Consider the following 15,578-nt stretch of genomic DNA (forward strand, 5'->3'; position numbering starts at 1 on the left):
GATGTAAAATCATGGACAATATATTAACATTTTAGGTTGCCATTTAGTAATATCTTATAAGTAACTTGATTATAATGAAAAAGTACTTTATGAAGACAAAGTATTTCTTCAGCCGAATGTCAATGCCATATTGCTGTAGGCTGCTTATTTTCAAGGGATAGAAATTCAACTATCATTCCAATTAGACTTTTCTCGTGTATTTTCACCTATCTCACATTCATCAATATTAAAATCATTAAGTGATGCGGCACAAAAGGAAGATGATTCTGCCCATCATATTGGCTCTTTGAAACATCTAGTTCCATTCCCCTACTCATCCCCCATAACTCTATTCCTTTATTCCCCATAACCCTGCAACTTTTTCTCTCCATAATCCTGTAACTTTATTCCCACATAAGGATCAATCTAATTTCCTTTTGAAAATCATCAATTCACTGCGTCAAGAAAAAACTAATTATTTTTGGCTTTTTAAAATGAGGGATTCAGGGTGATTTAGCAGTTTGGATCAGAAATTGGCTAGCTGGAAGAAGACAAAGGGTGGTGGTTGATGGGAAATGTTCAGACTGGAGTCCAGTTACTAGTGGTTTACCACAAGGATCTGTTTTGGGGCCACTGCTGTTTGTCATTTTTATAAATGACCTGGAGGAGGGCGTAGAAGGATGGGTGAGTAAATTTGCAGATGACACTAAAGTCGGTGGCGTTGTGGACAGTGGGGAAGTTGCAGGTTACAGGGGGACATAGATAAGCTGCAGAGCTGTGCTGAGAGGTGGCAAATGGAGTTTAATGCAGAAAAGTGTGAGGTGATTCAATTTGGAAGGAATAACAGGAAGACAGAGTACTGGGATAATGGGAAGATTCTTGGTAGTGTGGATGAGCAGAGAGATCTCGGTGTCCATGTACATAGATCCCTGAAAGTTGCCACCCAGGTTGAGAGGGTTGTTAAGAAGGCGTACGGTGTGTTAGCTTTTATTGGTAGAGGGATTGAGTTTCAGAGCCACGAGGTCATGTTGCAGCTGTACAAAACTCTGGTGCGGCCGCATTTGGAGTATTGCATGCAATTCTGGTCGCCGCATTATAGGAAGGATGTGGAAACATTGGAAAGGGTGCCGAGGAGATTTACCAGAATGTTGCCCGATATGGAGGGAAGATCTTATGAGGGAAGGCTGAGGGACTTGAGGCTGTTTTCGGTAGAGAGAAGAAGGTTAAGAGGTGACTTAATTGAGGCATACAAAATGATCAGAGGATTAGATAGGGTGCACATTGAGAGCCTTTTTCCTTGGATGGTGATGTCTGGCACGAGGGGACATAGATATAGGACAGATGTCAGAGGTAGGTTCTTTACTCAGAGTAGTAAGGGCGTGGAATGCCCTGCCTGCAACAGTAGTGGACTCGCCAACACTAAGGGCATTCAAATGGTCATTGGATAGACATATGGATGATAAGGGAATAGTGTAGATGGGCTTTAGAGTGGTTTCATAGGTCGGCGCAACATCGAGGGCCGAAGGGCCTGTACTGCGCTGTTATGTTCTTACAGGATGTGGGTGTCACTGGCTGGGCCAGCATTTGTTGCCCATTCCTAATGGCCCTTGAGAAGATGGTGGTGAGTCACTACATCATGTGGTGTAGGCACATCCACGTGTTATGAAGAGAATTCCAGGATTTTGACTAGAGACCGTGAAGGAATGGAGATATATTTACTTGTCAAGGTGGCGTGTGGCTTGGAGGGGAAATTGCAAGTGGTCATCTTAAATCCGAGTCCTCTGGTTGCTAACACTTCTGTCACTGGAAACAGTTTCTTCTTATTTACTCAATCAAAACCATTATGATTTTGAACATTTCTAAACCTTCTTTGCTGGAAAGGGAACCAATCCAGAGTCTCAATTCTCTCCACTTAGCTGAAGTTCCTCACTCGTCGTACCATTCTGGTAAATCTCTTGCGTAGCTGCTCTGAGGCTTTGACATCCTTTCCAAAATATGTTGCCTTAAGTTGAATACAATACTCGCAGCTGAGGCATAACAATTGGTTCTATAACAAGTTAGCAGAACTTTCTTGCTTTTGTCCTTTATACCTCTAATAATAAATCCAAGGATCACATATACTCTTTTTATAAGCTACCTTCTCAACTTGTCCCGCCAAATGTGCTGGTTTCTCAGTTCCTGCATTCCATTTAAAATTGCGCCACCTTGTTTATATTGCCTCTGTTCATCCTCTTAACAAAATATATCACTTTATGCTTCTCTGCATTAAGTTTCATCTGCCTTGTGTCTGCATTTCACTGGTCTGTTTATATCCTCCCACAGTCTTAGAGGGCTACAAACAGGGAGGTAAAACTGGTAGGGGATCAGCATAACTATGGACCTCACTACTGGGCTTCCTGCATTGTTCCCATGTTAGAGTTAATGGTGAGTGGAAGGAAAGATAAGCCTTAGGACCGTCGTGTCTCCGATCTGACTATGCACATGGTACAATTATCTGACATGGTTCTTGAAATGGTGACTTTTGGGCATTCAGCAGTTCCAAATAAGACTTTTTTTTATTAAGCAGCAGATACATTATGCAAAGAGTGACTGTTGGGACAACCATGGAAACAAAAACAAAACTCCAGTTGCAAACGAACTAGTCATAAAACATCATCAATCATTGCTGTACTTTAAGATATTGCACTTAAGACCTATATAATCTATTAAAATATATAAGTATATAAGATCAATATAGGTTCAATTTCTGTCATCATTGTTATAAATAAAGAGACAGTTCCAAACATAACATGACTTTGGGGCCAATCATTCTGTTCAGACCTTGTTTTCTGCCGGTAGAGGGATTGGTATATCCACTGCAGACAGCCAAGCTCTTGGCAGCACTTTGGTGAGACACATTTCACCAAATTTATATTTCAATGCTTCTATTTACCAGCGGAAAGCCACCTATCTGTGAGGAAGTGCACTTTGTAATCAGTTAAAGAAAACTATCAATAGAGGATTTCCTGCACCATAAATAAAAAATAAAGTCTCTGCTGACATCGTGTGTTTAGCATCGTCTGTTCTTCAAGTTGTTCAGAAACCTTTGGTTCTTTGATCTGTAGGGCATGACAAAGCTGCTAGGAATCACTCGACCTCTGCCTGCTTCATCCACTTGACCCATGAAGATGTAATTCAGTCCTGCAACGAGAGCGAGGGTGCCTTTAAGCAGGACTTTAATTTTAGAGCCACTGTGAGGCAGTACAAGCTAATCAATTGGGTACAAAACACATTTCATTAGTTGTCCTCTGATTGACAACTTATTTTCTGTAGCTGTTTGATTAATGTGTAAATTCTGACAAATTTAAGCTGGGTAGCAGGATCCCAATCTCAAACTGAGAGAGGCCACAGGATTTGAAATTCATCTATAAAAGAAATTCAACTTAGGGTTTCTATTGGTTGGGAACCATTTTTTACTTCCTTAGGGTGCAACACTTGGCCCAGCTAGGCCCTCACCGTGATTCTACCCAAAGAGGTCGAGGCCAGACTCGAGACCCTGTTCCCTCGAGGGTCTCGGAGGGACTGCCAAAGGGCAGCCAGTGCCGCCTGGGAGCAAGTGGCAGCGGCCGTCAGCTCAGGGAGCATGACCAGGAGCACCAGTGTCGCAGGAAGGTCAACGACCCGGCCACCCGGGTGAGTTTGCACCGGACCCCCGTCATTAGGCAGGTCCTCAGCAGGTATCCCTTATCCCCCAAGAGCCAACCGGCCATCCTGGGGTGGTCCTCGAAGAGGCCGGGGATGTCCGCCTGCCCCAGGATGCAGCTGTCATGCACACTCCCCAGGAAGCGTGCACACACATGCATGATCTTCATGTGGTGGTCGCACTCAAACTGGATGTTCAGATAATGGAACCCCTTCCTGTTGATGTCAGGCAATTCCTGACAGCCTACATCAAGGTGACATGCATGCCATCTATTAATCCCTGGACCGGCATCCCGTCGTTGGAGAATCCTGCTCCACGGGCATCTTGTTAGGCCTGGTCCATGTCAAAATTTATATAGTTTTCTGCCCGGGCAAAGAGGGCATCCAAATAAGGTTGCACTTGTGGGCTGCAGCTTGTGAGATGCCACACAAGTCCCCGCTCGAGCCCTGGAATGATCCTGAGGTAGAGCTTCCCTTCCTTTCACAGTCATGGGACTTTTAAAAGCCAAGTACCACCTTATAATCTTTATTATCATCACATTAACACTGCCTAAACCACCATTTCCTAATTTATTCCATCTATTCTCCTCAGCACAGAAACCGCTATTGAGGCAATATTGGCAGACAAATGCTTAACGCTTTTATTTAACAATCCTCTGCCTGCTTCTTCAACAGAGGTGGTATTGGTTTTTAAAAATCGGCAAACATAACCAAACATGCAACAAATGAGCCTTCCAAATGGCAACACTCACCTCGTTTAATGATTGGACACTTTTTACAGACTGATATTATTTTGACGCTCATGTTCTTCCCTGCTTGTTGAATTGCCACTGTCCCTTCTTTGTAAATGTTTATTATAGAGATAGTTGTGTGAATACTGCCGTTCCGCGTTACAGCAGTTATAACTGTGCCAGTTATCACTGAAAGAAACAAGAATAGGCATCCAAATTTAAAAACAAATTCTCCAATTCTATTCCTCAAACTACCTCAGAATAAACAGACTTCGAAAATCAATTTACTTCTCATGTTTTCTTCAGTTTTGATTAACAAAGTTCTTCCAAGAGTGAGGGATGTGACAAGAACATGGCTTATGTCAGATTTAAGGATATTATCCTTAGAAAACAAATAATTTATTTATCTCTCATTTTCTCCCTTTTCTAACGCCCAATACCTCAGTCAAGCCGTGAATCATCTTCTGTTTGCTTAGGACAGTGAGTACTTGGTTACGTAAACATCACATCAAATCTAATCCTATTTTTGCCCAAATGTACATTTTAAGGGTCACGGGACAGTAGTTGAGAGTAGGGACCCTGGCTGATTTTCCACTACTCCTTACCCCCATCTCCTCCGAAATGACTGCTCACAGCAGATTGACGACTGGAGCCAACCCCACAAACAACAATACTTACAACGCTTGATAACCTAGCTCATGTGCGGCACTTGCGACACAACATTCCTCTCAAGGGGAGTTCTCGAGTCAACAGCGAAAGTGCAAAAGATGCGCAGCAAGGTGGTGGGGTGGCCAACTGCCTTTTGTTTTTTTAAATACCCCCTCCACCAGCTGGAAACACGGCTGCCAGGGGGGCATGTAAAATCAACTCTTGGGATGAGCAACAAATGCTGACATTACCAGCGATGCCCACATCGCATGAAAGAAAAATTCCTGCACGAGCTGATAGCAGCTGTATCAGAACAGAGGAACCTTCTGACATGTTTTCCAATAGTATCACGCCACAAGATGTACGTTAGCTACTACCAGAGATGTCAGCATACAAGTCGAGCTTTGAAGCCTCAATACGTGCCTCCAAAAATGGGGGTCCACTGATTCGTCGAGCATAAAAGTAAACTGTGAGAGTGGGTGGTCGCCATGTTTGTCATTCGCCACATGGGGTCTGCTCTGTGTGGATGTATCTTAAACTACCGCACACCTTTGCCTGATCAATAATTCAAGTATAGCATGTCACGGCTGAAAAATCATGATTTTTGGAGCCGGAAAAATTGACTCAACTTATATGCTGCATGACTGGGACGAGGATGAGTAGGTTCTTTGGGGGTGAGGACAGGTGTGTCAGGTGCTCGGGGAGTCCAGCGAACCATGCCCATATGTTCTGGGCATGCCCGGCACTGGAGGAGTTCTGGAAGGGGGTGGCGAGGACGGTGTCGAGGGTGGTGGGATCCAGGGTCAAGCCAGGATGGGGACTCGCGATTTTTGGGGTTGGGGTGGAGCCGGGAGTGCAGGAGGCGAAAGAGGCCGGTGTGCTGGCCTTTGCGTCCCTAGTAGCCTGGCGAAGGATCTTGCTACAATGGAAGGATGCGAGGCCCCCAAGCGTGGAGACCTGGATCAATGACATGGCGGGTTTCATTAAGCTAGAGAAGGTTAAATTCGCCCTGAGAGGGTCGGTACAAGGGTTCTTTAGGCGGTGGCAGCCTTTTCTCGACTTTCTGGCTCAACGATAGGGTACGGGGACAGCAGCAGCAGCAACCCGGGGAGGGAGAAGGGGAGGGAAAGGGGGAGGGAAAAGGGGGGGGGCCGACAATGACTATGTTTGTTTATTTAATTTTAATATTTTTTAAGTTCTTTTGTTGTTCATTAGGGTTGGGGGGGTGGGGGGATGTGATACATGCGCCGATACGGTCTGGGGGTGTCACAGTTATTATGGGTTATTTTGTTGCATTTCATTGTTTGTCGTTATGTTTTATATTTTCTGTAAAAAATTCCAATAAAAATTATATTAAAAAAAAACTTATATGCTGCAATCTACATGGACGCTCGTTTTACGTTGGCGGAGGGGGCACGCCAGCGAGATTTATCGGTCCCACCATTGTCAACGGAATTTCCCGTTATTGGCACCCCTTGTCGCCGGAATATTCTGCTGGCATGAACAGCCGGTAAATCCCGCCCAGAATGTTCTTATTTCGAAGGGAAAATCTTATTTTTCTTACCAAAGTTACTGGCGCAGTAATTGCTCCGCAGGGTCCCAGTCTTCTTACACTTCAGCTGGCAAGGCGGTACAGTAGGTTTCACGGCTTAAAAACAGAGTGCAGGATGCAGTGTTCAGACAGACAGGCACTGATAACCAGAAACACTTCTACAAGCAATACAAGTTAGAATCGTGTTTGTTTATTCTTCAGAAGATGTAAAAATTACTGTGCTCTCCCGACTGCTGGAATTAAGAATTGCTACAAAAGTACATCTGGTAAAATCTGTGTAGCTGCCTATGATCAAAACACACACATACACACAGCAACTCAAGAGCCCTTGGCACAGAATTTCCTGGATTCTGTGGGAACAATTATTCAGACAAGTAGCTCATGCATGGCAAAAGAAAACAACAATATCACAGCACTATCATATCCTGCCTAATAACTCAGTAGGTGGAACTTGCGGGAGTGGATTAAGGGTAATAACTACAGCGGAGGCCAGGGGCGCGATTCTCCAATCCTGCGGCAGAGTGCCCACGCCATCGTAAACGCTGTCTCATTTTACGACGGTGTGAACGGGCTGCTCCCACTTCAAATTCTGGCGCCTACAGGGGGCCAGCACGGCGCTGGAGCGGTTCGTGCTGCTCTAGCTGCAGATCCCGGTGCGAACTGTGCGTCGCGGGATCCGCGCATGTGCAGTTGTGCCGGCGCCAACAAGGACATGCGCAGTGGCGCCGGCGCCAACACACGCATGCCCAGTGGCTTCCTTCAACACGCCAGCCCCATGCAACATGGCGCAGGAATCCAGGGGCCGGTGCGGAAGAAACGTGGCCCCCAGCCAGAGAGACCGATGGTCCCGCTGGCCCAGAGCAGGTTAGAACGGCGCCGGCGGGACTTGGCTCTTTTCCTACACTGCTCGGCCAATCCGGGCCGGAAAATCGGAGGGCCGGCCACATAGAGTGGCCAGCGCCAACCACGCCGGCGCCAATTCTCTGGAATTTCTCTTAGCGCGAGAAGCTGTTGTCATCTGAGTGTCCCTTCAAGAAATGCTTTTGTCTTATCACATGGCTTCAGTGATGTCATTGTGTGGGTGGAACTGGGCTGTGGCTCTGAGTTTTTACTTTTGTTTTCACATTTGGCTGCTGTACTCAGACAGAGAAGTATTTTGGCCTGTCTCTCTATTTTCAATTTCAAAGAGATATTCCAAGGAAGAAACCCAATGATTGTATTTATCTGCTGTTTTGGTTAAAAAACGGTTTTTGATTTATGATAATAATAATCGCTTATTGTCACAAGTACGCTTCAATGAAGTTACTGTGAAAAGCCCCTAGATGCCATCATCCGGCGCCTGTTCGGGGAGGCCATTTTGGGAATTGAACCCACGCTGCTGGCCTTGTTCTGCATTACAAGCCAGCTGTTTAGTCCACTGTGCTAAAATGGGACCTTGTTATTGAATTGGAACAGTTAAAGGGGATTGCATTTAGGGTTATACATAGATTACTGTAGCTGTGTGGGGTTTTTATGTTTGTGGTTGATAATAATTCTTACTGTGTGTGTTTCTACAGAAGTTAACTAAATTCGTAGAATAAAGCCTGTTTTTTAATTAAAAGCGCCTGAGACCACTGTTGAATAACACCTGGTAGGCAGGCTCTTGTGCTCATTGTAACCAAAATCAATAAACAGTTATAGGTCAGCTGAACTCCATGATATAGTTTGGTGTTTTCTAAACCCAGGCCCATAACACTGTAGAGGCCATGTGGTGCACTGCCAGCTATTTAGAATGGGCACCTATCACGATTAGAAACATAGAACCTAAAAACGGACCAGTGAAGTCAATACGTACACATTGCCGTGGCCTCCCTGGCCACTCCCATGGGTGTAGGGAGGTCATAGGAAAAGGTTTCTGGTTCTCTTGGCATAAGGAGCATTGCTTTACCAAGTGCTCACCAGAGGAAACTCCTCGTGGACATCTTCATTGTGGAGACCCAGAGTGACCGTTGTGCAGCTCCATTAGGATAGGGCACCGAGCTGGGTTGGGGTCGACTACCCTGGATCCCCACAGGATAAAGCCTTCCTCGGCACTCAGTTCTTCTTTTTTTGAAGTAGGGCTTCACGCCATCAGAGGGGTGTCCTCGGATCCTGCCATTGAGGATCATGTGTGTCCATTTGGATAATGTAGGGTCCTCCTGTGCCAAGCCTTAATCTGTTTTCCAGATATCGGCAAGGTTTCCAAAATTTTTAAGGCCATGACCAACACTGGTAAAGGGGCGAGGCTCATGGACAGCGGGAGGTGACTCATGGTGTCATCTCCCGCTGTCCATTGCTCCAGGGTGGTGCTCGAGGGAGTATTTATTCATAGGCTGCCAATAACAAGGCCTAAGTTGAGATCTGGGCCGAAGTGATGGGAGGAATTGCCCTGTCTCTTTCAAAACGTCCAGCAAAGGTTTGTGGTGTATCAATATCACAAATTACCAGCTGTAGATATACTGGTGGAACTTTTTTACACCAATGATGACTGCCAACCCCTTCTTCTCAAGCTGCACCACTCTGCATCTGCCAGGGTCCTGGATGAGCATGAGATTTATAGAGAACAGGAAGGACAGTGGAGTTAAGGCCAGGATGAGATCAGCCATGATCGAACGGCAGACCAGACTCGATGGGCCAAATAACCTAATTCTGCTCCTATATCTTATGAACTTATGAACCCCATGCAATGCCCATGTATGAGGGTGGGGGGAGGGGGGGGGGGGGGGAAATGACATTGCCTGTGGGTGGAGGCGGGGGCGGGGGGGGGGGGGGGAAATGACATTGCCTGTGGGTGGAGGCGGGGGGCGGGGGGGGGGGGGGTGGGAATGACATTGCCTGTGGGTGGAGGCGGGGGCGGGGGGGGGGGGGGGGGGGAATGACATTGCCTGTGGGTGGAGGCGGGGGGGCAGGGGGGGGGGGAGGTTTCAGGCTCACTTAGAGATCGTGGCAGCTTTCAAAGTGGCGGCCGATATCCGAGGAGTGGTCTCACCAGCGAGTTCAGCAGCCCACTGGGCTGGACCGGGAAGAAACTCCCCAAGGCCCAGAAAACTTATCATGGCCACGATCGAAATGCCACTTTTGCTCGAAAAGCAGCGCTCCCGGGGATCTACCTGGTTTGCAATACCTCGCGAGATCTAATGCGATGTAAATCCCGGCCAGTGTGGGCGGGATCATGTTTTGGCAAATCTGCATATTGGAGCAAGACAGCTAGACTCACTCTAATATGCAGTTTCCCGAGGTACCTAAGGTGTTGGGATTGTTCCCCTTTGCCTCAGAAACCTCAGCAAGTGTTGCTCAGTACTGGTCTCCACAAATGGGGACCAGACTGAACAGCATTCGGGGTGGGGTCTCCCAGGGGATCAGAGGCCCCCCAGGTGCAAGCCCTTTGGGCAGGATGGTACCCTGGCACTGTTAGTGCCACCTGGGCACCCTGGCAGAGGCACAGCCAAGGTGTCAAGCTGGCATTTTCTGTGTGGGTTATGTGCAGCCTCAGCTGCGTGTTACCTGCTGAGGCCCCCTATCTATCCTGAGTGATGCTAGATAACATTATTTTTCTTGGTGCTGTAAGCACCGCGAACATGTGGCTAAACGTATTCGCTATGAGACTTTGTTCCCACTTAGTTTAATCACGTCCAATGTGTGGGTAAATACCAGTCTGCATCTCACCGAAAGAGCCAGCGGGAAAGACCCCGCCAAACCAAATTACACTGAGAAACCTTTCCATTAAATCGCCCCCGTGGTTTATTTACTTTCAGAAGGCTTTCGATAACGTCGCACATCGTACATTATTCTGTAAAGTTAAAGCACATGGGATTGCGGGTCTTGAGATGGAGAGAAAGCTGGTTAGCAGACAGGAAGCAAAGAATTGTAATAAATGAGTCTTTATCCGATTGGCAGGCAGTGACTAGTGAGGTACCGTAGGGATCGGTGCTAGGACCCCAACTGTTCACATTATATATTAATGATTTGGACGAGGGATCTAAATGCATTCAGCAAAATTCTCCACCTTGCGATGCCGCAAACGTGAACTGCGATCGGGTGGAGAATAGGCTGCCCCACCAAAATAGAGGTCCGCACTGGCGCCAAATTGGACGTTTTGCTCTGGTCCCTCGATGGTGACGATAACGAGGATTGTGGCCCACGCCGACGGCAACATGCAAAACCAATATTTGCATGCATTTAAATGTCATGAGCACGTTGAGCCCAGTATGCTCCGGTCCTCCGCCATTTTCTGCCCCTCTCAGGCGGATGTGAATTACTACTGTACAAGTATTGACAAACATGGATTGGGCGCCATGGCTGCAGAGGGAAGAGCGGGAGGCTAATAGACACTGAAAATCCATTGAAATCTGTTGGGCTTGATGAGGGGTGGCTGCCTGAATTGGGGCAGTAGTGGGTAGTGACTCGGTGCCAAGACTGTGGGCTTGGAATGTCCGCCTCGGGATCGAGGTGGCTGGCTCAGACTGCTATTGCTGCAGTCTGTCTTTTAAATGCATCCCTTTGCTGCTACTTACAGGCTCCTGGCTGCTCACACTGCTGAGTGCTGCCTGTGTTCTTTAAAATCTCATAAGACCTCTGGTCACCTGGGAGCCCACCCAGGCCACCCCTCTGGACTTCTTCATACCCAGCTGCATAATCAAGGGCCAAGCTCAATCAGGAGCCCACCAGGTGTTGGCACTCATCAGAAGCGCTGCCCCATTGCAGAGGATGCAGGTAATCAGCGGAGCTCACCCCAACCAGAGGACACCTGCACCACAGCCATTGGAACCCTCCCTAGTTCTCTGCCCATCTCAGGGCAGAGGGCTCATCAATGACCCCCACCCATCCAGATCACCAGCTGTCTCCTCCGGGTGAGACTGGCAGCGCTGACTGCCTCTGCCACCACCAGGTGCGCAGGCTTGCGCTTGCAGCACACCCTGAGGAAGAGGGTGTCAGTCCGCTCCTCACTGGCATGGAGCTGTGGGTCCACGTTGGACTCCCGACATCAGGGGGGGCAGGTCTTCTCTGAGCCATCTTGGTGGCTGCAGTGTGCGTGGTAAGTCAGGCACTTAAAAACTGCTCCAGCTGGCAGATCGTTGGCGCTAACGCCAGCCCCAGCGGTTACAACGTCTGCAGGCCAGGAATTGCTCGGAATTCGCACCAGCAGAGTGCTGGCCCATCGGCAGAACGGCAGACAGTAAGGCAGAGGCAGTAACAGGCCCTTGGTGCATCTGAAAGTTTACAGGAGCTAATGACACAACTGCAAACGTCAGGGAGACAATGTGTGAAGAGGCTACACTTCTCCTGGGCGACTGTCAGGGAACGATGCATCCTAGTGCAAGGTGAACTGTTTTCCATGGGGATTCGGAGAGCACCCTCTGACTGTGGAACTAAAAGTTATTGCAGCTCTTCACTTCTTTGTAACAAGTTCCTTGCAGAAGTCAACAGGTGAAACGTGCAGCTTCCCGCCGCTGCATGAAGGAGGTGACAAATGTGGTAGCCAAAAGGGCCGGGGAATTCACAAGATTGTGGATGGACGAGGAGAGACAGACAGGAAGTACAATGGAATTTGCTGTCATTGCTGGCTTTCTGCAGGTTCAAGGAGTAATTGATTGCATCCACGTTGCCATCAAGTGCAGTTTATCTAATACCACAGGAAGCTCACTTATCGCCCGACAGCAGCCACAATACCCATGTGCTTTGATGTTGCAGATGCCACAATTGTTTGTGTTAAGGCCATGCAATGGATCCTGGGTGACAAGGGCTACCCTCATTGCACATGATGATGATACACATCAGAAAACCTCGCTGTGAGGTCGAAGAGACAATCAATGCCAGTCACAGCACAGCAAGGAACATCATAGAGTAACATAGAATCACAAACTTGGAAACATAGAAAATTGGAGCAGAAGGAGGCCATCCAGGCCTTTGAGCATGCTCCACCATTCATTATGATCATGACTGATCATCCATCAATAGCATGATCCCACCTTTCCCCCCATATCCTTTGATCCCCTTCACCCGAAGTGCTACAGCTAATCCCTTCTTGAAAATACAGTGTTTTAGCCCCAAATGCCTCATCTGCTTTCCACAGGCTCACCACTCTCCAAGTGAAGAAATTTCTCCTCATCTCAGTCCCAATCCTCCAACTGTGACCACTGATTCTGGACACTCCCGCCATCGAGAACATCCTTTTTGCATCTTTCCTGGCTAGTCCTGTTTGAGGTTTATAGATTTCTATGAGATTCCAACCCCACTCATTCTCCTGAACTCCAGAGAATACAATCTTAACCGACTCAAACTCTTCTCAAATGTCAGGAATCAGTCTGGTAAACCTTCCCTGCCCTCCCTCTATAGCAAGAACATCCTTCCTTAGACCAAAACTGCACACGATATGCAGGTATGGACTCACCAAGACCCTGTATAATTGCAGTAAGACATCCCTGCTCCTGTACTCAAATCCTCTCGATATGAAGGCCAACATACATTAACCTTCTTTACCGCCTGCTGCACCTGCATGCTTACCTTCACCGCCTGCTCCACCTGCATGCTTACCTTCACCGCCTGCTCCACCTGCATGCTTACCTTCACCGCCTGCTGTACCTGCATGCTTACCTTCACCGCCTGCTGTATCTGCATGCTTACCTTCACCGCCTGCTGTACCTGCATGCTTACCTTCAGCGACTGGTGTACAAGGACACCCAGGTCTTGTTGCACACTCCCCTCTCCTAATTCATGGCAATTCAGATAATAATCTGCCTTCCCCTTTTTGCTCCCAAAGTGGATAACCTCACATTTATCCCAATTATACTGCATCTGCCATTCACTTGCCCACTCACTCAACTTGTCCAAATCACACTGAACGATCCCCGCATCCTCCTCACAGCTCACATTTGGCTGCTTGCCATGGAGATTGGTGCAAGGAGCACCTCATATTGACCCATTTCCAACCCCCTGGCCAACATTTTGTGACATAAAGTCAACAATTTTCTATGGATGGCACATAGGGTGGAATCTTGTGTTCTTGCTGGTGGTGAACTTGGAAGTGGGAAAAGCGAGCATATATTGAGGTGAGATGGTGGTGTGTCAGAACCCCACCACCTTCATGCCTCCGCTCCAATCAAGTTCTGGGTGGGAAGATCAATGGTCAACCTTCCCACGCAGCCACCATTTGAGGCCCTTAAGTTGCAAATTAATGATCATTTTAGGGCCTCATCGAGCCTGTCACCATGCAATGTGCATAACAGGTAAACCTGTGCGAGTTGCTCAAAGAATCTTAGTGCCTCATCGAGGGAGAATTGCGTGCCGGCGTCGGGGTGAAGTGCCGCGATTCCCGCCGGTCACGGGGATTCTCCGGCCCGGCCACGGGCTGAGAGATTCCCGCCCTTGGTGCCTGTCCCTCCGGCAGAGGCTCAGCCTCCCCTGTAGAGCTGCTGAGCACAACAGCTAACATTGTCTTGATGGCCAGCAGCTCTCAATAGGCAAAGCTTCTGCTCCTTGGCCTGCTGTTGATTGGTTTGTGATTTGATGGGCCTTCCCAAAAAAAGGCAGCACTGATCTCTCCGGCTCTCCAGCTGGCAGGCAAAACCCCCGATGCCTCAAAAAGATTCTGCCCATAATGTTGCAGCGAATAACTCAATTTGCCCTTTCTGTGCACAGAGGATCCTATCTCAATCTGCGAGCAAGCAGCCAGTGTCTCTTAAACACATATTAAAAATCTTACACGAGACTCCCATGTGAAAAACACATGCTGAACACAACATTTTAATGTGACTCTAACACTTCTTCCTTAACATGATATAAACTCCTGAGCTACCTTACTGTGTGAAAATGAACCTACTCCTCTGTGTCCTGAAGTGAGGTGTATCCAGCATCTGAAGATATGTTCTCAGTGGCCTTTGGTGATCATGGTGAACATAGTCAGGCAACCCTAGGCCTGGATTGGCCAGGGCATGTAACACTCTTCTACACCGGAGTTTGAAAGTCCTCTGTGGTCACTGCCACTGGAGGAGTTTGGTCAGTGGCAGAGGGTTAGGGAGTTCCTGAAGATACTCAAGTGTGTCAGACTCCATCTCTCCTGCCCTCTTGGTGCAATATGCTTCCCGTTGACTGAGGGGTATCCTTGGGCACCGATTCCTGTTGCAGTGAGTCCTTGGTGCCAGCGATGGTCTGCAGTATTGGGCTGACACCAATCATCCACTTCATGGCCTGCATCTCCATGGCAGTCACCACCTTCTCCATGGAAGATGCAACACACTCTCCTATCTGAGACATGACAGAGTTATGCACTGGAAAGACTTCATCACCCGTGCATGCCTGCTCAAAGCCTCAGGCAGCTCCGCCAGCTTTCCTTAGTGCCGATTGCCCTCTGGATTCAGGGGGTATCAGGCTGCCCAGCAGTCTTTCCAATCCTCATGCTCCCAGGAAACCTAGGTAAGGGACAGAGGAAGAAGCAGATTTTGGTGACGCCCACACATGTAGCTTGTCTGACTATGGAAGCTGATAAAGGGGAACACTAGTCCCAGTCCCGCAGATGGAGCTCACGGCCGCTCAACACCGCGATGACCTTCACCCAGGCTTCCTTGGTTGATCGTGATGGCCATTTGTGATAATCAACTGGAAATAGAAACTCATTGAAATCTCCGACAGCCTGGAGGCGGTCTTGCAGCGTTGCTCTGTGGGGAGATGCACTTGGTGGATTGATTATAACACTTCCAAACACAGCTGGATCCGTTGGTAACACCAACTGAATTTTTATGAAGAGGGAGATTTCTTTTCCCTGGACCCCGAAAGGTTTTCTGTTGTGAAATTCACCTGACAAACACCTGTTCAATTGCAGTCTTCCCTCAGCAGAATATCAGCTTTCAAACAGGGTTTTCTGTCCATTAAATAAGGTGCCTTCTCATGCATGGGGATCAGGCAACATGCTCTCCCAATGTCAAGGCTGTCCCTGGCACATGATCGGGCAGCAAGCCTGGGCCACGTATATT

General features: G+C 48.0%; 1 protein-coding gene across 1 annotated transcript in view; it reads right to left on the reverse strand.

Annotated features, from left to right (window-relative positions):
• Window positions 1–2,514: 2,514 nt before the first annotated feature.
• Window positions 2,515–15,578, reverse strand: part of pcolce2b (procollagen C-endopeptidase enhancer 2b) — a 41,946-nt gene continuing 28,882 nt past the window's right edge. Inside the window, exons 7-9 of the mRNA XM_038816510.1 lie at window positions 6,604–6,687; window positions 4,413–4,580; window positions 2,515–3,159 (exon numbers count right to left, since the gene is read on the reverse strand). Coding sequence (XP_038672438.1) covers window positions 3,029–3,159; window positions 4,413–4,580; window positions 6,604–6,687 — 383 coding nt within the window. The 3' untranslated portion in view covers window positions 2,515–3,028. The remainder of the gene's footprint in view (window positions 3,160–4,412; window positions 4,581–6,603; window positions 6,688–15,578) is intronic.

The sequence above is a fragment of the Scyliorhinus canicula genome, chromosome 13, assembly GCF_902713615.1.
Source record: "Scyliorhinus canicula chromosome 13, sScyCan1.1, whole genome shotgun sequence".
Lineage (NCBI taxonomy): Eukaryota > Metazoa > Chordata > Chondrichthyes > Carcharhiniformes > Scyliorhinidae > Scyliorhinus > Scyliorhinus canicula.